Below are 24,579 nucleotides of genomic sequence, written 5' to 3'. Positions count from 1 at the left end.
TGCGGCTCAATTTGGAACTAATTCGATCTCAACGGCTTTTTCCCTCTCCTGACAGCTATACTAACGCACGATCGTGCTGCGGCTCAATTTGAAACTAATTAGACTCGTAAATCAAAATCGTATTAGTTTCGAGGGTAAGACTGCCGTTTTACAATCGTTATTACCATCAGTTTGAGAACAAACTCGGCGAAAAGAACCGGAGTAGGAAACTCGCAAGGAGTGACGAATTTATCCGAAATTTTCTGTTACTTATTTCATCTTTTTTGTGTCGATAAAATAACCCTCTTTGTTTATAGGTATCGAACTTAAACCTGTATCGACTCGGTCGCAACAAACGTCTCGGCGCGCGCATGATCGCGTCCAAGTTCGAGCCGCATGACAACTGGCTGCCGCCGTGCCACCGTCCGCCGCCCACGCTGCACGCCACGGTAATACACTGTTACAAGGATGTTTCCACGTGACCAAACTAAAAAAACTGTAACCCGAAATTTAAATAAAAATTAAAAAATTATATATCCCTAATACAGTATTTTCACCCGCAGCATCATTACTTATCTATTGATACCTAATTTGTTTAATTCAGACCAATAGTTTATAAAAACTGGACCGATATCTATGAAAAATGTATAAATGTCCTCTAAGACTGTACACATGTCTACGAAAACTATAATATTCTGCGTGCTCCGCGACCAGATTTATGTAAGCACCAAGCTGTATAAAGCTTGGCAAAAAAAGAGTCTGGCGCGATTACAGCTGGAACTAAAACTTTTTGTTTATGGCAACCTGAAAAAGTGCGTTCAAGCGCAGCGTAGACTTGCCAATAATGATTATATCACCTTAATTTAAAACGCACTCTTATTTGGCAAGTTGTACATCTTATAATTATCTTACAGTCTGACCCGAAGGACTCTGCGGCGATAGCGGACGCACCGCACGACAGCACTGGTTGTTTCATACCGTACAACTTGATCACACAACACAGCATACCAGGTATGTCATACCACGGAAAAAAGAAAGATTAAAAAATTAAATTTGATCAAAACGCATTTTAATTCATCAATGAAAGTAATTTGTAGACAACCTAAAGAGAAGAGTAATTTCTTTGTATGTTTCATTTTAATACGAATATGTCTAAATCGATTTAAAAATTTCCTTGTTTGTTTGATAGAGTAGAATTCGAAGTTGGTTCCGCGAACACAAAATTGTGATGTTGTGATGGATTCTTGGAGAAACCACGGGGAACTCCTAAAATAAACGATCATAGAAAACAAACTACTTAAAATGTACCAAATTGTCGTGTCGTTGTATTTCTTTATTAAAGATTAAATTGCATCATACTTGCATGCATGACTTAAACATAATATAATTTAGATTTGTTAATTTTTTGTTACAGATAAATCAATAGCGGACTGCGTAGAAGCTCTTATAGGCGCGTACTTACTAGAGTGCGGGCCGCGCGGCGCTCTGCTGTTCATGTCGTGGCTGGGCATCCGCGTGCTGCCGCAACACCTGCTGCAACTGCCGCCCGACCACCCGCACGTGCTGCGAGAGACACGCGAGCAGAAGACAGAGACACAGGTGAGACAGACAGACTGACAATACTACTAAAGTGCGGCGCTCTGCTGTTCATGTCGTGGCTGGGCATCCGCATGCTGCTGCAGCACCTGTTACCGCTGCCGCCCGACCACCCGCACGTGCTGCGGGAGACGAGGCAGCAGCAGACAGACACAGGTGAGGTAACATGGGTAGACCGGTGCGAGTAGAAGACATTTCTTATGGACGAAGATCGTTTGCAGTAAGAGTTGCTGTTTCTATGCTATAATATTCGATGAATAAAGTTGAACAGGCAGACACCAGACATTTCTAACTAAACACTTAAATTAGTCGATCAAAACAAAGTAAATAATTTGGTGCTTGTCTTAACAAAATGGGCGTGACATAGCTCGATAATAAGAGTAGCGCTGATGTTATCAGTTGTGTTTTCAACATGAATGACGTGGGCCATCCATGTTGTAAATCATCTTAGCCATTTAGTGAAATCATTTCTTAACACAGTTTGTTAGTTACGTTGCTCTATAATCGTCTTCCAATGTATAAAACCTTATTTTATTACAGCCAGCTCCACCTCAACCCCCACCAGCAACTGAAGCCCCCGAAGCGACAGACTCGGAGTGGTCAGACGGGGGGGAGGGATGCGAGGCGGGGGGCGAGGGGGAGTTGCCGCGCGACTGGAGCTGGCCCGGCCGCGCTGTCGGCTCGCTGAGACCGTATCAAGACGAAGATGGACAGTGGGTGCAGGTATGTTAATATGACAGAAATTAAAAGTCACCTACGTGGCTTATAATGTTACATGAATACCAGGTTAAATGAAACATATTGTGTTTAATGGGGCCTGATTTACAATTCAAAATGCTACTCGGTTTCGACAACTCCCAACGAGAAAATCAATAAATGTCTAGCGTTGACCAATAACAACGCAGTAAGATTTCGAATCCGAATGGAACGGAAATTGTGAATGGGAACAAATCGGATCAGTAAATAAGCGTTACGTTGAATCAATTAAATAAAGACTAATCAAATCAATACCCCGTCTTTCGATTCGCTATATTCGGTTAAGATATATTTAATTTGTGGCCATATTGGCCATATTACAGCCGATATTCGGTGCGTTGAAAGCGCCACCATCGCCGCTGCTGCGGTACATCGACAACCCGGAAGGCGAGCTTGAACAGATGCTGTCAGGTAAGAGTTTAATACGGAAACTCCTTAAAACTATAGTCGCTAACGAGTTTTTATTCGATACTTATTTATTGTAAACTCATGGTAGCGATTTTATTTCCACAAGTGACCGCTAGAAGCGCTGTAAAATTTTCCATGGCGCTGGAGGAGGTGCTGCAGTACCGGTTCCGCGAACGCGCGCTGCTGTTGCAGGCGCCGACGAGCGCGTCGCACACTGTATATAACTGCTCACGTGACTGTCACATGTGTCTCACGCGCTCCCCACGTGACAGGGTACGAGGCGCTGGAGGAGGTGCTGCAGTACCGGTTCCGCGACCGCGCGCTGCTGCTGCAGGCGCTGACGCACGCGTCGCATGCCCCCAACCGCCTGACGGACTGCTACCAGAGGTTGGAGTTCCTGGGCGACGCTATATTGGGTACGTTTATTGTTTTTTATGCTATTTGTTAAAATAAGCGAAAAAAATGGTCGAGTAATCTTGTCGATCGTACATGAAAATGAGCAATTGAACTATGCTATAGCCTATATCACATTAGGAAGCCTTCAGCATTTTAAAGGCCATTAGAAGGATTTAATCCGGAAGAAATATATTTATATTCAAAAAATATTAAGGTATCAGTATTCAGTAGTAAACATCTTCAGGGATAATTCTCAGTCCTTATGAGCTATTTTTACACAATTTGAATGTCATTTAAAGAATGTCATTTGAATAAATATTAAAGAAAATGTCATTTAGAAGCACTGCTTGCTTTCAAAATGGCTTTTCGTTGTGTGTAATTAGGTATGTGTAACGTTTTCTAGATTACCTTATAACTCGTCATCTATTCTGCGACGGTCGGCGGCATTCTCCGGGCGCGCTCACCGACCTCCGCTCGGCGCTCGTCAATAACACAATCTTCGCCACGCTCGCTGCGAGACACGGCTTCCATAAGTACGTTTACGCACACACGCACTTTACGTACACTGTACGCACATAAACACGCACTTTGCGTATACTGTACGCAAATAAACACGCACTTGGCCTATACTGTACGCAAATAAACACGCACTTTGCGTATACTGTGCATAGCTACTAAAATATATCATTGTCTCTTTACTACACGTTCGCACACAAACACGCACACTACGTATACTGTACGCATAAACACAGGTAGCCACCAGTGGCGAAGGGTGAATATTTTCGGAAGGGAAGCCGGAGTAAAAAATCTACTTACCAAAACGCTCAGCACTGATGTTCAACAATGTTCTAGTTTCAAGTTTGATAATGATGCCTTTGAAAAATGCCTTCTGAGTTAAGTTGTATGCGTGACGGCACATACGATCATTAAAAACTAAGTTTGGAAAACGAAGTTTCCTTCGACAGCAAATAATCTGTCAGACAACAGTCTCAGCTGTACGAGTCACAATTAACAAATCACTTGAATACAAATTAATTTAAATTCGCGACACTGCACTCTTCTTAACGCCAAAACAAATAACATTCGACATTTAAACACAAAACAAACAAGTTGTTTACAAACACCGCCATTTGACTCATAACAATTTCACTTCATGACTCATCTTTCTCGCTCGCACTTATGCGTTGCTAATTAACCTTTCTCCGTAATAACTCGCTGAGTATCGGCTTATTTCCGAGTATAGTCGCGCGTGCTAGAACGAGACAGAACATGACGATCAGTTCACAGGAATGAAAAGGACAGATGCTTACTATGAAATATCGTTGTATGAAGAAATAACCCGCTAATTTATCGGCTTCTATAGTAGATGTTCTAGTACGCCCGCAGGTTGCATTGCCTATATAAATTTGTAGGCGATTTATTATTAATTCAAACTATTTCAAGTGAGAGAAAAATTTATTGCATATAAAATTTTGTAGGCGTTTAGTGAATTCAAAGTTTTTTAAGTATGTAAAATATTTATTAGATAAAAATGTATTTGGCCCATAGATTCGATTTTCCAAAAGGGAAGCCGACGGGAATCGGGTTATATGGACTCTTCGCCACTGGTAGCCACTACTATAACTGCTAATGACCTCTGTAGCTGTTGACGACCTCTGTGGCTCAGTGGTGAGCGCGTTGGTAGCTCAAGCCGGGGGTCGCGGGTTCGAATCCCGCCGACGGAACAAAAAGTTTTCAATGTTCCCGGGTCTGGATGTGTATTAAATATGTGTATGATATAATAAAAATCTTAAATATATATAAAAGTATTAAATATATTTCCGTTGTCTGGTACCTGTAACACAAGTCCTTTAGGTACTTAGCACGGGGCCAGACTGACGTGGTGTGAAGCGTCCATAGATATTATTTTATTATATCTATTTTTGTCTCTTTTACACACACAATATGTATTGTTTGTATGCGTTTTGAAGAAAGTACTCGTACTCATCATGTTCTACGTGCCTTTTTAGGTACACACAAATGCTTCTTATTTATTTATTAGATAGAAACAAAAAATTACATACTGATGAAAGCTGTGTATAATATTAAGTTTGTTCTTCATAGATATTTCCGTCACATGTCGCCCGGGCTGAACGAGGTGCTCGCCAAGTACGTACGGATACAGGAGGAGAACGGGCATTCTATCAGCGAGGAGGTATGTTAAATGTTAATTACCAACAACTATATTAAGATATTCGCGGGAACCGTACATTTTACATCTAGTCAAGAGCTCTAAGCCCGGGCGCGCACTAACGGCTAAACCGCGGCGGCCATCGAAAGTATGGTGTGGCCGCTTGACAGCGTGCGGCCAGGTGCGCGTGATCTATGGCGGTTTCATACTAAGGTATCTATCTCGATGGCCGCTGCGGCCTGGCCGCTAGTGCGCGCCCGGGCTAAGCAAGAGCTTACCATGGGCCCTTCTATGTAAAATATGACATAGATAACGCCTCCGTGGTCTAATGGTATGGTATAGAGCGCGGCTCTTGACTCGGAGGTCGTTGGTTCGATTCCCGCGTTGGAAACATGTTATTTCCAAGTTTGGTTAGGACAATGCAGGCTGATCACCTGATTGTCTGACGAGTAAGATGATCTATGCGTTGGATGGGCATGTAAAAAATCGGTCCTGCGCCTGATCATTCCCACTGGGTTATGAGAGTAAAGGAATAGAGAGTGCTCTAGTGCACTGCGCACACATTTGGGTACTATAAAATTACCCCTGCGTAGCTGGCCTGGTATCAATGAAACCGCTCACCGTCATCGAAACCGGTGTGGGAGCTATTATTATATGACATAGATACAAACTAAATTCGCTATCTTCACCTAATGTTGCTGTGTCTAACATGCATGATCAATTTTCAGCATTACCTGATCCAAGAAGACGAACTAGAACAAGCAGAAGACGTGGAGGTTCCGAAGGCCTTAGGCGATCTGTTTGAATCCGTCGCTGGGGCTATCTTTTTGGATTCCGGTGCGAATTTTATTTTATTGCCAAATTCTCATTAATGCCAAGATGTCAGTTGACCAAAATTGATATTAAAATGTATTTAAACAGGTTTCTTACTGGTATCCAAAACCTATAAAAGCATAATTTGTAAGTTGTACACGGGCGACAATGTTATGTCGCTTATTAAAGCAGGTAAAAAATTGTGTTGTTTTGAAATATTATGATAAAGGTGTGTCCGCACTAGGCGTAACTAACCGCAGCGGAGAGACCAAATATTATTTGTATGAAATCGTATGAACTAAGTCGCACTATGAAACAGCGGCGCTACGCGACACGACTATCTCTCACCTCTCTCACCTCAAAGTCTACACTGATAAAATGTATGTTTCTAGGCATGTCACTAGGCGCAGTATGGCGGTCGTACGGCGCGCTGATGGGCGCCGAGTTAGAGGCGTTCTCCGCCGCCGCGCCCAAATCACCAGTCAGAGAGCTGCTGGAGGCTGAACCGGATACCGCCAAGTTCGGGTAAGTATTTTTTGTTAATCTAGACACAGTTAGCTTAACGTGATGGATTTTGATATAATTTAAATTAAAGCATAAAGTTACCTAGCGGAATAGAGCAACAATCTCGAGCTGTCAAACGAAACTGAAATTGGTTTACATCTGTGTGTAAAAATATGTATACGTATACACTTACACAAGCATGATTGAACATGAATTCTATGAGATTAAATTGACAACGTGCCGATAAGTGCCGACTGGACGTCAGAAAAAGAGTTCTGCTGTCATGTATCACACGTCTCTTTTTACCACGCAGTGTTACTGATAGTGATATCTCGCTCGCTCAGGCCTTTGTTTCTCTATTCCGCTAGGTATATTAACTTTATGAATTAAAGCTAATCAAGGCAAGTTATGAATTATGATAGAGGGTAAGTTTGGATAATCCAAGATAACAATAAATCAGAGATTTTTTAGGCGCCAGACGAGCAATATATTTGCTAATTAAGCGTTATCTTCACTTATTCGGATGTGGAAACATGCGCAAGCGCCTCGGAGGAAGATCTACCGATTGAGCGGGTTGCTATGGTCAAGCCGAAGCCCACTGTTGTTATTTCAGATATATATGTCGCGCCGACTTTAGAATCTTCTATTGCGCAATTTTGTGCTTTTGAGTCCGCTACAAGGACAATTAAATGGCCATGCCCTGTATCTGAGCTCATTCTGATTGCCCTTAGAATAATGGTGATGAATTATGATATTGTTCTGATTTCATTGCTTTATCAAAATCATATAATATTCCATTTTATTGCATAATTCATTTTTTATTTCGTAGTAAACCGGAGCGTCTGGCGGACGGGCGTCGCGTGCGAGTCTGCGTGGAGGTGTTCGGACGCGGCGCCTTCAAGGGCGTCGGCCGCAACTACCGCATCGCTAAGGGCACGGCCGCACGGTGCGCGTTACGACACCTCAAGCGACGTCATTAGGCGCTATACACATGGTGCGATGCGTTGCTCATTGTATAATAAGTTCAAGAGCATCGGCCACAACTACCGCAACGCTAAGGGCACAGCCGCACGGTGCGCGTTACGACACCTCAAGCGACGACATTAGGCGCTATACACATGGTGCGATGCGTTGCTCATTGTATAATAAGTTCAAGAGCGTCGGCCACAACTACCGCATCGCTAAGGGCACGGTCGCACGGTGCGCGTTGCTACATCTCAAGCGGCGGCATGAGGCGTTATACACATTGTGCGATGCGTTGCTCATTGTATAATAAGTTCAAGAGCGTCGGCCACAACTACCGCATCGCTAAGGGCACGGCCGCACGGTGCGCGTTACCACACCTCAAGCGACGACATTAGGCGCTATACACATGGTGCGATGCATTGCTCATTGTATAATAAGTTCAAGAGCGTCGGCCACCTCAAGCGACGATATTAGGCGCTGAAGGGCACGGCCGCACGGTGTGCGTTGCTACATCTCAAGCGGCGGCATTAGGCGTTATACACATGGTGCCATGCGTTGTTCATTGTGTTATAAAAATATTTTTTGTGAGCCTGAAATGACGACAAAGGCGCGTTACGTGATTAGATAAGTCCAGCTGCGCTCTTTTCGTGTCTGGAATGTCATTATACCTTATAGTCTTTTTGAACAACATTGAACATACTATAATACGGTTGCATTTAATCATGATATTAGTTACACTTGTTGTAAATAAGGCTACGACATCGCTAAGGTGTGATTGCCTCCTGCGCTGCGCCCTCAGCTACTCGAAATAGTAACGCTAGACGCAATACGAAACGCAAATACGAACGAATATATTATCTATACTAATATTATAAAGCGGAAGAGTTTGTTTGTTTGTTTGACGCGCTAATCTCAGGAACTACTGGTCCTATTTGAAAAATTCTTTCAGTGAAATAGAAGAAAATGTGGAAAAACGGGGGGAAATTATTTGAAAGGGCTTATCTCGCGAACTACCTACTGGAGCAAGTTTTCTGTTATTTGACACAGATAAGAAGTAGACCACGTGAAGGATCATAGCCCATAGGCAATTTTTTGTGTACTTATTTATCTGTAAAATACATAATATATAATATACGCGGGCGAAGCCGCGCGGAACGTCTAGTGTATGTATATCATCAGTGTATATAAACAAGACAATTCACATAATATGCTGTGATTCACAAGTCCTGCTATCCTGCTACAGTGTAGCAGCTACTATGGCTACACAAACAAATTACACAGTCCAAACACAAGCTTATACAAATGTAAGATAATCATTTTTTTATATGCAGGGTGAGTCCAATTTTAACATTTTTATTTAATTGAGCCCAAACGAAAGTTTTACATAGTCTGACTTTTTAATAATATCATAATATGTACAGACTTGTAATAATTACAGAGTGGCTATTAACAGAAATGTATGGTCTCCGAGTACAGAGAATTTCGTAGATCGATTTAATACTACATACATACATACATACATACATACTACTATAAACTACCTATCTCTTTCAGTCGCACGTGAATATATTGCTATCGACCTAAAGCTGTCGCAAGTGCAGTTTGGCGGCTACGCTGCGAGATCACAAGCAAATATATTATTTAACGATTTATTAAAATGGCGGCGCGGCCGCGCTGTCATTTACATACATTTGCTTGTCATCTCGCACATGTAAATCCACCCTTTTAGGCACGATAGCAATAGCTATGTCCACACTATGCACTTTCGTCTTCAATTTTCGTCATCTTCTTTCATTCAACTTTCGTTTTGGCGTTTTCAATGATTGAATGCGTCAACGAACGCAACGCCAACATTGTCATTTTTGTTCAGTTGCAGTGTCTGTCAGATTATTGTAACATGTGTGACGAGAGCATTTTACTGGGTGGAATATGTGCGACTTATTTGGTCATAAGAAGTTCCAGAAAAAAAAGAACAAAGCGAAAGTTTTGGATACGGTCAGAGCGTAAGCGTCGCGGGCATGCTTCACGTGCGCTGTTGACTGCGCTATAACGCATGCCCTTGATGGACAAAAAAAGGCACAGTGTGGACAATGCTTAAATTGGCAATAGTTTTTTCTGTGTGCTCTGTGACCACACTTTAGAAATTTGTACATTCACATTATTATGTATAAAGAATTTTAATAAATTTTGTATTGAAGTACAAAAATGTTTTTGTTTTATTGTTTCTAGAATATGTTAAAATAAAAGAGTATGTGACAAAAAAACTAAAATTTGAAAAATATTCTTTTATTCACAAAAATTTAACTTTAGTTTTTAATGAACACTGTAAATTAAAAATGCAAAAATACCTCATTTAAAGTAGAATGTATTTTGAGCTTTATGCATGTAGCCATTTGTTTTAGACCATCAAAGAAAAGCTTGTACAAAAGACACCAAATTTTCAGACAAAATTGACCAAGCTGGTAGGTTGTAGGAATTAGGATGTTGCAAAGAACTTAACATAATATAGTCGGTCAAGAAAGTGAAGAAATTAGAAAGTGGCAACATCATAGTGTCATCCCTTTCAAATCAATCCAAGAAAAAAGGGATGACACTACGATGTTGCCACTTTTTAATTTCTTCACTTTCTTGACGGACTATATAGGACTGATGTCGGGTTAAGAAAAATATTTGACAAAATCAACTTACATCGAGGTCATGTTACTAAACAATTTTTATCACATGTCTATGCTCTAAACCACATGACTGGTCACAAATTTTGTGGATTTTTTTTGACTAGTGTTGTGGTTCAGAGCATCATGAAAATTTTGTCTGTGGTCAATCAATATATTTAACTAAAGAAAGAAATTTCATTGATTTTTAGAACTATACATCTAGTAAAATAAAAACCATTTTGTTTTAGTAAAAAATTCGTCATGTCTTAGGGTGAAGCCAAACAAGTGTAATTTGGTGAGTTGTGACTTGTGAGTAAATAATTTTTCATAATCATGACTTACAAAATTATGCTTGTTTGGCTTCCCTTAGGGTCACACCTAGGAACGCAAAATAGTACTACAAAATATTATGCTTGTTGGTAGACACTAGACATCTTCCAAAGTGCCACAGGTGTAACTGGCCCTCATTAAGTTAATAAGCTAAATTCTATAACACTATCTTCTTTTCTCGTTCATTATTTGTTCCCAGTTTTTAGCTACAGTGCAGTAGAGTTTCATGGCTGCTTGGGCATCTTCTACTGAGCTGTGTTCACCAGACTGTATATTTATACCGAGAACTTCCTTTGCCAGAACTTTCAGGGATGGTGAACTGCCTTTTGTTATCTGAAAAGAGTTATTTAAATGTGTGGAATTAACTTTCAAACTGTCTAATTAGTAAACAACCTTAAACATAAATAAAAATGTATTTAAAGTTTACATTTTATTAAAAAAAAATTCAAAGGTAATTAAGAAAATATAATAGATGTCCAAATAATTAACTTACTTTTCTAAATGGTTTGTATTTTGATGTGTCTCTAATATTCCTTTTAGGGTGTGATAAAAACAAAACATTCAAATCATTCTTTATAGAATGACCTACAAGAATTCGTCCCTTCAATATTTCGGCCACTTCTCTCTGAACTACTGAGAATTCTTCGGCATTAATTAAATCTTCTCTCCGGACACCGCTCACCGGAGTTCTATAATCTACGACTTCCTCCCGAGGTTTCACAAATTTGTCGTATATACAATCACCAAATTTGTTTACTAATGAAACGCGGGCTAACATATGATCTCTACCTTCATAACCTATACCAACCATTTCACAGTCTATGGCAATAAATTTTGTAAGATTATTCTTCTTAGTACCCTGACGATTTTCTTCAGGTTGACTACTGTTCAGTTTAACTTCTGCGTTTTCTAGAAGATTGTTTTCAGTTTCGGTGTTTATGTCTAGTGTTTTTAATTGTTTTTGAACTGAACTAGAAGGCATCTCAATGTGTTTCTTTTTCTTCCTAGCACGACGAAATGTTCCCGTGTAGTTTACCTTTTTTTCTACAGTTTCTTTTACTTTTTCTTCGTTATTGTTACTCATTAATTTAGGATTAGACAGAAGCTGCAGCCAGTTTGCATCGATAGCATTCTTCTTTGCGATTGTTTGGTTAGTTATTTCTTTGTTGTTTCGCTTCCGAGTTTTTGATGTTTCATTCATATTTACATGAAAAATAGCCACTAGTATTACTCTCGCTACAGAATGTATGCAATCGAGCGCGAGATATAATAGATTTAACAAGATATCTACAATAAATAGCAAATACCTAACTTGCATTTCTGCATTTTTCACGATGAATGAAAATGACAGCCACAGATTACCTAGGTACTAGTATAATTATATTTGATGACAGCTCATTGCTCAAAACTCAAAAGCAATAGAGCTCAAAAGTCAAATCAAAAGGTAACTGTCAATTGACATTTGTTTTTTTTACTCAGTCTAGATGCATCTTAGTGCGTCTTTTTAATTTTTGACATAGGGTATAACGACTAGTGATTGGACAGTACCAGTCATTAGACATTGGACAAAGCACAAAAACAAATGATTGACACACCTGTTGTACAGTTGAAGAAAAATTCAGTACAAAATGGTCTCAAAACAACTGTTCAACAGATGTTTATTTTTTGGTGGTAAGACCGAATATTTTATAAGGTTACTTTAAAAATTGCCTGTTTTTAAAGTAATAGAACGCCTGAATTTAAAGAAAAACAGGTAGTTTTAAGCAACCTCAATATATATATATATATATATATATATATATATATATATATATATATATATATATATATATATATATATATATATATATATATATATATATATATATATATATATATATATATATATATATATATATATATATGTTATAGTCAAAGTCCGATACACAGTCTCTTCGCGGAAGGACTGGTTTATCCTAGGTTTGGCCAAAGCCGTCAGGCGATCCCCGAAATACATTTCAATTTCGCCCTTTGCCTGAAGTATTTTTAGTCAAACCCAGGAGCTCCTAACTTTTCAGTCAAACGTCGAAAGTAAATTATTCTGTTTCGGTTTTGGCCTAGTCAATCCTAGAAGCGACTGCAAAACTCGGTTAAACGTTGATCTGAACATGTTTAAACAGGTTCATAATGTCTCTCGCGGTGTTCCGACCGATTGTTTTGTCATTTCATGTTCGTTCATTGAGCGTGCGGGCGTGTAATTGTGTAAAATTGAAGATGAGTGAATCAAACGGTGTTATTGTTACTAAAAACGTGGATAAAGAAGCTTTATTAAAACAATTAACATTAACATTAATGCCTCACCATGTCAGAAAAATGATTAATTTTCCATTTTAATTACTTAAGAAATTATTAAAACAATAAACATCAAAATTTTAAAAATGTTATTTTTTATACCTAATCTTACAAACTAACCTCCGTATATTCCAAAGCATTTATTTATTTATTTTATACTTTATTGCACATCGTACAAAAGGCGGGCCTAATGCCACACGGCATTCTCTCAAAGCATCTCAAATATAAAAGTGAAAATCACGTAAGCTGACCAATCAGGTGTCAGAACTGGCAGAGTTAAGCGGTTAAGACTTGAAAGCTGCTTAAATGATAAAATGCTTCCAAATATACGAAGATAAGACACTTCATACCTATATCGGAGTTTGACTCGTCAAACCCCGATTTAATAAAATTGTGTTTTGACGTTTGCCTGACCAAATTAGTCCCTCCCAGGTTTGACGAAAATTGTTTAGTCAAAGGCCGAAAATTTACATTTGTTTGGGCTTTGACTAAGTCATTCAGTCTGACCTGAGGATTGACCAGTCCAACCTAGGAGCGCCGGAGCTTCGGAGTTTGCCTATAACATATATATATATATATATATATATATATATATATATATATATATATATATATATATATATATATATATATATATATATATATATATATATATATATATATATATATATATATATATATATATTGAGGTTGCTTTAAAAACTATAGGTACTTTATATATATATATAGTCTTTTTGTGCTCTGTCCAATGGGCAATGACTAGTACTACTGTCCAATCACTAGTCATATTCACTATTTGCATAAAAATTCTTTGACATAGTATATCACGTGGGTAAAAAGAATTGACTGTCATCATCAACTGACAAACAATGACATTAGCCTTCAATGTCATCAGCGTACACGTCAGTTTGGTTCAAAAATGTTTACACAAAATATTGCCTACATCGCTATTTTGGTTATAATACAAAATAAATACGGATTACATTTTGCTCACTAAGCAAGTGTGTCTCGCCATGGAGTCACTGCACTTTACACGTACTCAAAGAAATGACTTTCCCATGTAAATAAACAAAAATGTCAATAGCCAGCCGACGTGTTTTGCTCCGGTTGTGGTGGGAGAACCGTGAAAATGTTTCGTAGCGAGGCGGAATACAGCCAGTTTATACTTTCTAATCGCGGCGATCAGTCTCGATAAGATATAAAACATATCGACTCCCGCTGCGAGTTAAACTTCGAGAAATGTCGTTCGAGGAACTCAAGGAATACGTCGCCGCTCACGGTCAAGAGCATCTCCTGAAGTATTGGCCGGAGTTGAGTGACAATGAACGGGAGCAGCTCGCGAGTGAAATTAAAAAGTTGGACTTGAGTGAAATGAACGAGATTTTCCGACGAGCGATGGACGCGACGAAAGTTATCATGGAAAAGTTGGACGACGATCTGAAGCCTATTCCACAAACGCACTACGAGTCCGTGCCCGGCCTGACCAAGTCTAAAATCGAGGAGTACGAAAACATCGGTTTCAACGAAATCGCAAACGGCAAAGTTGGTGTTCTCCTGCTGGCCGGAGGCCAAGCAACTAGATTAGGGTTTGGACATCCCAAAGGCATGTACGATGTAGGTCTGCCGTCCCATAAAACCCTGTTCCAAATTCAAGCCGAGAGAATTCTCAGGGTGCAACAAATGGCAGAGGAGAGGACAGGAAAAGCCGGTAAAATCACCTGGTACATCATGACCTCAGAACATACGAAAGCTCCGACCGCTGAGTTCTTCAAAAATCACTCCTACTTTGGTTTAAATGAGGAGGACATTGTATACTTCGAACAGGGTAGACTGCCCTGTTTCGATTTTGATGGTAAAATTATTCTAGATGAAAAATACCATCTATCCTCGGCACCCGATGGCAATGGAGGAATATACCGCGCTTTGAAGAATCAAGGTATTTTAGATGATTTTGTGAACCGAGGGGTGGAGCACCTTCATGCCCATTCCGTAGACAATATTCTTATTAAAGTAGCAGATCCCGTATTCATCGGTTACTGTAAAAGTAAAAATGCCGATTGTGCCGCCAAAGTTGTGCAAAAGTCATCCCCTAGCGAGGCCGTCGGGGTGGTGTGCAGAGTCAATGGATACTATAAGGTGGTGGAATATTCTGAGCTCACTGATGAAGCAGCGGAAAGAAGGAACCCCGATGGAAAGTTGACATTCTCTGCTGGTAACATTTGCAATCACTACTTCTCATCCGAGTTCCTATCAAAGATCTGCGACTTTGAAACCAAAATTAAACTGCATGTTGCCAAAAAGAAAATTCCTTTTGTTGATGAGAATGGTGTTCGTCAGAAGCCTTCAGATTCCAACGGTATCAAAATGGAAAAGTTCATTTTTGATGTCTTTGAATTCGCCAAAAACTTTATTTGCTTAGAAGTGGCTAGAGATGTTGAGTTTTCTGCGTTGAAGAATGCAGACTCGGCTAAAAAAGACTGCCCATCTACTGCCAAGGAGGACCTGTTGAGGCTCCACAGGAAGTACATAAGAGAGGCCGGTGGTGTTGTCGAGGACAATATTGAAGTTGAGATCTCTCCGTTGCTCTCCTACGGTGGTGAGAACTTGAAGGACTTGGTTGAAAATGAAGTGTTCACAATTTCTCCATTCCATTTAAAAAGTCTGAGCGAGTCCGCGACTAACGGTGTAAATGGAAATCATTGAAGTGGTGTAGATAAAATGTATTTTAAACAATAGGTTCCGCTTAGTTCCAATAATGATTAAGTTTATTCCATGAGCCATTAACTTTTTGCTTCTTTCGTGCGACATAAGAATGTAAATAATTTTATTATAAAATCATGATTGCTTATCCAAAACTATTATGAAGTTATTTAAAATTTAATGGTAAAGAATAATATATTCTATCCATATTATTATCACAATTTTACTTTACATTACTTTAAAATTTTAGTGAGTTTCATAACCAGTTTTTTGGCATCTAGTCAATTTAGTTATGCTGTCATTAACAGAACTATTTACTTTATTACATTGTAAATGTAGCATTTCCTGTTTTATCTAATTACGTTTATATTTAAACAAGAAGATATCATTAGTTTATTCAAGTATTCAATGTCTCCAAAACATAATTTACCAAGGTCACAAAAATGTCATTGGAATATTTATTTTAACTGAAATTTGTTTTTTAGAATTTTACAATTTTGGTGTTAAAGTAGTTTACAGAGACATTTATAAAATAGAAAACTATTAAGTACTTTTGTTACTTATGGCTTTATAAAGATATGGCCTAATTTTAATGCAAAACAAATGTTTTTTTTTTGTAACACTTATTTTGCAATGCATCTAATCAACTGTTTCAAATTATTTTGATCTTAATTTAAACAAGAAATAAAAATTATAGGACTTATATTGCATTGTATTTTTATAGTATGGTTAATGTGATATTTAAGTTAGTACATTATAAGCCTCTACTGAGATTTGTTTACAGTAATGTACACATAGAGTACATACGTATGGTACAAGTAAGTAATATATTAAAATATATTACTTATTTCTGTGAAGGTTTTAAAAATTTATTTAAGTATGTTAGAACATTATTATGAAATTTAAAATTATTTAGGTAATTTTTGTTACATTGGTTATAAATTTTATTTCAAAAATCATTCACAACTACATACATTTTTTCACACATCACAGAAATAATTATTCTTAATAGATATTTTGTATTGAAAAAGGTTTTACTTTTATATTATATAGAAGAAGAAAGGTTTAACTTTTATATTATATACTTAGATATTATTATTAAAATTATGTTAGTTATTCTTTATGTAAATAGCAGAGTATGTATTTACCTACAACAAAATATAATATAGTGCATAGCCTGAGAAAATTAAGTTCACTAGCAATAATTACATTTTAGAATGTTATAATGAAATGGCATGTACTTATACATTGTAACTTAGTTGTTGTAAATTTTATTGTAATAAATAATTATTACTTTTACAAATAATGTGATTTACTTTAGTGCAAGCTTTGCTTTTGTTTGGACTTTAGTCCATGATGGACGAATCCATAATATAGGGGATTAAGAACATGTAGATGAGTACAGTAGCGGGCGTTGGGGGAGGGGGGGAGGAGGGGGGCACACTGGGCGACCGCCCAGGGCGCCGGAAAAAAAGGGGTGCTGAAGGCAAACAAAAACTCGCCCAGGGCGCTGGTAGTGCTATGGAAGTACGTATAGCAATATTAATGGCATTTGGCATTAAGATGACGCGAATGTTACAACACAACCGGTTTAGCAAGTCCCAGGCGAATTTACCAAACTCTCGGTTGTTACAACACCAAATATTTCGATACTAGATATTGTTCTAGTGACTAGTCAGTTTCCCCCTTCAAGGCCAATGTATTTAGACCGTTCGGAGTTAATTTACCCCCAGCAGTACCTTTATGTTAGCTGCATAAGGGTTATTTTCGAAACGCATCTAAGGTAAAATAACGTAAAGCGAATCGATTTATTCGGTAATATGCTACTATGTAGATTGTAGGCTACTATAATTCGGACAAAGAAATGCACCAAGTCGGCTACTTCACTTGTGTCATAATGTCGTCATTATTGGCTTTCATTTATCCTAAAATTGCTAGATTTTGCACACAACAATACTTTTGTGTAGTTAGTAGTTACTAGTTTAATTGATCATCGTCTAATTCGGTTTAGCGACTTACGTTAATTGACGAATGATTATTAATGATGATGACTGAAGAATAGACAGACTACAATTTACTATTTACTTAATAGTAATTGTACTTTTTAAATATGAGTTTCTCTCAATGTTTCTCTATTACTAATTTTGTAGTCTTTGTTTTTAGGGTTCCGTACCCAAAGGGTAAAAACGGGACCCTATTACTAAGACTTCGTTGTCTGTCCGTCCGTCTGTCTGTCTGTCTGTCTGTCTGTCTGTCTGTCTGTCTGTCTGTCTGTCTGTCTGTCTGTCTGTCTGTCTGTCTGTCTGTCTGTCCGTCCGTCCGTCCGTCCGTCCGTCCGTCTCCAGGCTGTATCTCTAGAACCGCTATAGGTAGACTTCTGAAATTTTCACAGATTGTGTATATCTGTTGCCACTATAACAACAAATACTAAAAATAAAGTTAATATTTAAGGGGGGCTCCCATACAAAAAACAATTTTTTGTCAACTTTCGCTCTATATCAGTACGTGCGCGGTCCGACTCGCACTTGACCGATTTTTTTTACACAGGTCATGTTAAAGAAGTGGCTTAAGACATTAGACTTCACACCGAAGTTTACTTGAAATCAGCTGCGCCGACGCTCGTTTACTCTCTGACATTCCATTTGCATTATGAAGCCGCGGTTAGTCTACGGAGCTGGTACTCCAAAGTTAAATGTCAACGAAAACGAAGACGACAATGCAAATGTTATAATGTGAAGGTCAATTTTAAAAGGTCAGCCCGATCTATAAGGAGGTTTGTGATCAAGATTTCTTCATTATTAGGGTTCCGTAAGCACGCAAAGGGTTACGGGGCCTATTACGAGAGACTGTAATAATATAATATAAGTCAACTCATACAAAACTTAATCACAATTAAAAAAAAACTGAGTACGGCGGTTAAGTAATTAATGTTCCACTCAGAGTACATCAGTTAGTGCTCTTGCGGGCTTGCCTCTTACTACTGTAGTAGGAGGCAAGAGCACCTACTGCCGTACTCAGAGTGGAACATTAATTTATTAATTAGGTACTTAACCGCCGTACTCAGAGTTTTTTAATTGTGATTGGTTATTTAAATATACTTAAATTATAATGTTCCACTCTGAGTGCGACAGTAAAACATGTCTAGATTGAAAATATTGACATAAGCCTTCAAATGTTTTGAGTAATAGTAGGTAAGCAGGTAAAAAGTAAAACGTTTACGTAACGAAATATACATATAATGTAGGTACAATAGTTAAGAAGTGATGAAAGCAGAAAATGAAACCTATAACCTAGGTCATAAAAGTGACATTTCATTTTAATTTTCGTCGGTCGCGGTCGCGAGTCGCGAGAATCGAAAAGGCACCTTCAGTGGCGGCTTTAGAGGGTGGCGAACAGGGCAATGGCCCGGGGTCTCGCTCTTGCAGGGGCCTCGCAAGGTGTTTTCTTGGAATCAAATCAAATCAAAGGGAAGACAAAGGGCCTCGCAAAGACCTGCCGCGCCGCCCAGGGCCTCACAAAGACCTTCCGGGGGCCTAGCAATGGGTAAAGCTAAGGCCGGTCCTGACCACCTTAAGTTTTATTATTTTATTTGACAAAATAATATAAGCAGCTAATTTTGTACAAACAACAATATCAGTAGGTATGTTATCAGCTGTTGTGTAATAACTAATATATTTTACACGTAAACTTGATATTTCGCGGGCAGTCAAGGACGATGTCATCGGTCTATATTCCATTTATAAACGCATGTCTAGTTTTTTTTTTCGTGTGCCAAAATTAGGCTCAGTCTGAGGGCCCAGCCATCGCAGCCTGTGACACTATAATGGTCCAAAGAATGGAACTAGCACTTTCATAATATTTTGACACGAGGCTATTATATAATAGCCTCGTGCCTTGGTTGAAAGTTGAAACCAGGGGGTTTAAACCATACAGTCTCTATCTAACCGAATTAATCCAGAATCAGGATGAAAACGGGGTACTTTCATGACGGTTCTGGAAGAACGTCGTAGAACTTACCTAAACACACTTACAATATGATGCCTATATTATAATAGTACATGATACAATTTTCCAACCGTAGGGACATGGAAGTGGTCTTTAGGAAGTCAGTATTATTGTGATTTCCTCGAATGTAGAAGATAAGCTTTGATCAAGTGATAACTAATTAATAAGATTATTTTTTGTTATTTAATTTTTTGATGATATTCTATACCTACTTTTAATTTCGTGCTACTACGAAACTCAGTATCTAATCTTCACACCAAAAAAAATATCAACATCGGTTAAGGCTTAAGCGTCAAAATATGGCATACAGACAGAAAATCAATTTAGGAAGATTAATATGATTATTGAGCTAGTTTGGTCTAAAGAAGTACAGGGCCGGATTCCGCTTAGTAAAATAAAATAAAAAAAATCCATTGAATGGATATTGGATATTAAGATACCCCAAAAAAAACGCCGCTGACTTGATTGATTACCAAATTAAGTGAGTATAGCTCTTATAACAATTTATTCGACAGCAGCTAGCCTATAATATAAGGGAGGATGTAGAGCCTAGAGGACAAAGAGGACACGTAAGGTGGTTTGAGTGTAGACACTCATATGAAGTGTTATTTGCTCTATTTATTTTACAATCAACAAATAAATATTAAATTTCTTGACAATAAAACTGATAACTGTGCTTGATAAATCACAAATAGGTAAGTACTTAAAACATCAATAACTCCTTTATTGTTTTCTATACCTTTGATTGCAATATTTTATCTTGTTGATAATCAACAAAAGTTAAGCGGCAATTCAATGATAAAAGAGCATAAAAGGTACAATAATAACAGTATTTCAGGTGTCGTTTTCAGGGGTTCCCAAAGGGTAAAAATATAGGGTTCCGACCTTTATATGATAAAAGAGCATAAAAGGTACAATAATAACAGTATTTCAGGTGTCGTTTTCAGGGATTCCCAAAGGGTAAAAATATAGGGTTCCGACCTTTATCTAACGCTTCGCTGTCCATCCATCCGTCTGTCTATCACCATTCACCAGGTTGTATCTTAAAAACCGTGATAGCTAGACAGTTGACATTTTCAGAAATGATTTACTGAGCCGCCGATGTTTCTGTAGGCGGTTATAACATCAAATTCTAAAAACAATAATATAAAATAAATATTTAAGATGGCTTAAATATTTATTTAAGGGAGGAACCCTTTGTGCGAGTCTGATTTACACTTGGCCGGTTTTGGCAAGTAGAAAAATTTCCGAGAGCATAATAATATTAATATTAGGTAAGTACAGGTATTCATCTCTATTATGTTTCCATCTTTCACTTTCCTTGGTAAATCGTGATCGACTTGCGTCAGAACTCAGAGTCAGACATCGCCATAATATCACAATTCACAAGCCTTTGTTTAAATTTTGTTATTTGCAACAACAATAAAGTAAAAGGTACATAACCGCAACGTAATTTATCAACACTGGCGGAATACCTGCATCCATAATACAGTTATGCGTCAAAGATTATGACTTATGAGGCTTGATTTTCGAGCCGCATTTAAATATTTTACCACCAAGAAAAAAGTTAAGACTACTCTTTCTTTCCTTTCTTTCTTCTACGGCCGCACTTAGAGACATTTAATGATGATTAAACTTTAATTTATGTAAATGTAAATGTATCCAGGGGCTTAATGGCTTGTCAAAGTTAAGTACTTAATTAAATAGGTAGAGGGGGTTGACTCTACTTACGTGTATTTTTATAATTTTTATTATTCGTAAGAATGCAAAGATCTAAACGATTTAAGATCGAGACTGTTTTAGTACTTATATCTAAATATATCGTTGTTAATGGCCTCTTTTTCTCCTAGTTTCGGGTATCTCTTCTACGGTAAGCGATTCTTTGGCAAGTGCATTGACAAGGCTCCGAACCCAGGCGGCCTCGTGATTTGAAAGTAAATGACCTCAGAAAACGCGGAATAAACTTTACACTTACTTTCAATTATGTTTTGAAGATAAAATAGTTTACTTTTTATTATATCACTCGTGAACGTATGGTAATTACCTATGACGTGATGCTCTGATTAACTTCCGTTATTCAACAATTTGCGTAGTCTTGTCATAGCTTTCAATACGGTTCTGGAAAAAAAAATCCACAGCCGAACATACAACCTCCTCGTTTTTTGGAAGTCGGTTAAAAATAATATCTAGTTCTATATACTTACTAATATTCAAATTACCGTTCTCTAGACTAGAATCGATTTACTTACAATAATTTACCTATACTCGTACCTATATTAATTTGATTTACGATGAATATAATTTGCTCGTCTGCTTGCATCGATTAAGCTCTGAAGTCATGATAATATTTGGTTAAGTTAGACTACAATCCACTGGTCCAAGGACATAGCTGCTGTAACTAAAAAAAATTATATACGGTACCTATGCCACGAAAAAATGCACGGCTCCCATCGGATTTCATTTTGCGTACACGAAAGAGCGGGCAAAATATTCTAGTCAGAAATAAATACTTAAATTTATGTTTTGGTCCAATCCCGGATGTAAGTGGAATAAATAAATGACTAATTTAGTAATTGTAAGTTATGTTAATATTGAAATGTCAAGGTAACGAAGTGATTGTGAAACGCATCTTGATTTCCTTTAATTAAAATTGTATAGAAGCTTTTAAGATTGCTCTGTTACAACTTACAACCAATGACTCTACATAATAATTATATCTCCATACCAAATTTTAAAAGACATTAAGTAATAGACAGACACTAGTCTTTCTTTCTGACAAGCAGACAGAAAGACAGGGGCATTATCGCGTTCATAACATTAGTATGGACCAGCCTTTCCCAAAGTGGGCGTTAACGCCCCCTTGTGGGCGCTGAAGGTCTTAAGCCCGGACGCACATTGTCCGAATTTGATAAGAAACAGTTGCCGCCACCCCGCACACTATTCGAAATATCCTTCCGGCGAGTTCGAGCTCACTCGGCTCAGTACAAAATGTAAGAGACAGCGCGGACATTCAACTGTTTCGTATCAGAAATTTCGGACAATGTGCGGCCGGGCTAAGGGGGCGGTGTGGGACCCAGAAAAAAATGGGGGCGTTGTGTAGAGGCTTGGGAGGTGATTCGTTTCATCTGGATGCATTTTAAATTGAAACAAAGGGGGCGCTAAAACATAATTTGTTGTCCAAGTGGGCAGTAGACAAAAATAGGTTTTGGGAACCTCTGGTATGGACTATGTAGAATCTTTAAATAAAAAACTTGAGAGGTGTCAAGGGACACCCGAATGGAACGAAGCTATTTCTTATGTTCAAAAAACCTGTATACATATTAGGGTTGCTGAGGATTCCTCTTCCGCTTCCTCATAATGAGGAAGTTCCGCAATATTTTAATTTATGAGGAATTTCACTGCGCATGCGCGTCGCCTATCCAATCATGGAAACGCACACGCCAGAGTGCGAGAATTGTATCATTCACTCATCTTTTTAGGGTCTCGTACCCAAAGGGTAAAAACGGGACCCTGTTACTTCGATGTATGTCTGTCTGTCTCCAGGCTGTATCTCAAGAACGGCCATAGCTAGCCTTTTGAAATTTTCACAGATTGTGTATTTTTGTTGCCGTTATAACAACAAATACTAAAAACAAAATTAAATTAATAATTAAATTAATATGTATGGAATACAACAAACTTGATTTTTTTGGCCTTTTTTGCTCGTAATCAATAATGGCAACAGTACGCACTTGAAATTTTCACAAAGTCCTTAATTGTAAGTATGTGTACTTTAATGATTAATAATATTATTAAAATAAAATAAAAAATTAAGGGGGGCTCCCATACAAAAAAAAACAATTTTTGGCTTATTTTTTCTCGAGTCCGACGGCCTGACCGGGCATTCCACCTTTCTCGGTCGGAAGATCTTCCTTTGGCCGCCACGCACATATCCCACATTGGTGACCCTTGACAGAACACGCCTCCTTCATCATCATCACTCCCCGCCCCTCCGCACCGCGCCAGCCAGCATCGCCTCATCGGGTACATCGTCCACTAGCCGCAATGTACCGCGGCCTGGGCGACTCCGCATCGGCATCATCGAGCTTTCTCACTACATCGACCGGTCAGTAAGCAGAGCACATCTCTCCTGGTCAGCACGTAGCATCGGCCCCGCACGGCAGCTATCCGACTCACTGGATCCCGTGCAGCAGCTTAATACAGTTCCGACTCACTGGGACTCACTGCAAAAGTTCCGACTCACTGGAACTCACTGGCACTGGCGACTCGGCCTGACCGGGCATTCCACCTCGCTCGGTCGGAAGATCTTCCTTTGGCCGCCACGCACATATCCCACAAACTCAAGCATTCAGCACACGCCCTTGTTTTAAAATCAAAATATGTACCTGAGCTATTACGTGGTCTACATAATATTACAGGAAAAAGAAAGATGCAGTACAAAATTTTCTAGTTTTTACTTTTTAGCGATTTCAAAATTGTGCAGCGTTTGACTCTTTTTTTGACAAGCTATACGGTACCTAAATAATTGGCCATGTGCGATTCGGACTCGCGCACGAAAGGTTCCGTATCAGTATAGAGCAAAAATAGACAAAAAAAATCGGCCAAGTGCGAGTCGGACTCGCGCACGAAAGGTTCCGTACCAAGAGTTCGGTACCGGTATAGAGCGAAAGTAGACAAAAAATTGTGTTTTTGTATGAGAGCCCCCCTTAAATATTTAATTTTATTATTAATTATTAAAGTAACAATATAACTAAGTTTTTGTGAAAATTTCAAGTGCCTAGCTGTTACCATTATTGATTACTCGGAGCTAAAAAGGCCAAAAAAATCACGTTTCTTGTATGGGAGGCCCCCTTAAATATTAACTTTAATTTATTTTTAGTATTTGTTGTTATAGCGGCAACAGATATACATAATATAATCTGTGAAAATTTCAGAAGTCTAGCTATAGCTGTTCTTGAATTACAGCCTGGA

General features: G+C 38.4%; 3 protein-coding genes across 4 annotated transcripts in view; 2 read left to right on the top strand and 1 right to left on the bottom strand.

The window, feature by feature from the left end:
• LOC121736864 (endoribonuclease Dcr-1) overlaps positions 1-16,050 on the top strand; it is a 38,924-nt gene extending 22,874 nt beyond the window's left edge. The window contains exons 32-43 of one of the 2 annotated variants that reach the window (XR_006037074.1): positions 297-428; positions 894-990; positions 1,394-1,578; positions 2,116-2,298; positions 2,655-2,742; positions 3,012-3,155; positions 3,539-3,668; positions 5,239-5,329; positions 6,034-6,142; positions 6,511-6,643; positions 7,452-8,016; positions 16,038-16,050. Coding sequence is in view for 1 of the 2 variants with exons in the window: in XM_042128327.1 (XP_041984261.1) it covers positions 297-428; positions 894-990; positions 1,394-1,578; positions 2,116-2,298; positions 2,655-2,742; positions 3,012-3,155; positions 3,539-3,668; positions 5,239-5,329; positions 6,034-6,142; positions 6,511-6,643; positions 7,452-7,602 (1,443 nt within the window). In the remaining variant the exon portion in view is untranslated. Of the gene's footprint in view, positions 1-296; positions 429-893; positions 991-1,393; positions 1,579-2,115; positions 2,299-2,654; positions 2,743-3,011; positions 3,156-3,538; positions 3,669-5,238; positions 5,330-6,033; positions 6,143-6,510; positions 6,644-7,451; positions 8,268-16,037 lie in introns of those variants that run through there. The other variant, XM_042128327.1, reaches the window with a different exon arrangement.
• Positions 10,213-11,931, bottom strand: LOC121736866 (RNA exonuclease 4). The gene is made up of 2 exons (XM_042128330.1): positions 11,066-11,931; positions 10,213-10,905 (listed from the first exon to the last, which is right to left on the bottom strand). The coding sequence occupies exons 1-2, from the start codon at positions 11,888-11,890 to the stop codon at positions 10,738-10,740; spliced, it is 993 nt and encodes a 330-aa protein (XP_041984264.1). The 5' UTR covers positions 11,891-11,931; the 3' UTR covers positions 10,213-10,737.
• Positions 13,824-16,124, top strand: LOC121736865 (UDP-N-acetylhexosamine pyrophosphorylase-like protein 1). The gene has a single exon (XM_042128329.1). It carries the CDS (start codon positions 14,143-14,145, stop codon positions 15,604-15,606), a length of 1,464 nt encoding a protein of 487 aa, XP_041984263.1. The 5' UTR covers positions 13,824-14,142; the 3' UTR covers positions 15,607-16,124.
• Positions 16,125-24,579: the final 8,455 nt, after the last annotated feature.

Source organism: Aricia agestis, chromosome 19 (assembly GCF_905147365.1).
Source record: "Aricia agestis chromosome 19, ilAriAges1.1, whole genome shotgun sequence".
Classification (NCBI taxonomy): Eukaryota; Metazoa; Arthropoda; class Insecta; order Lepidoptera; family Lycaenidae; genus Aricia; species Aricia agestis.
Note: the sequence above shows the minus strand (reverse complement) of the source record. Positions and strands in the feature narration are given on the sequence as shown.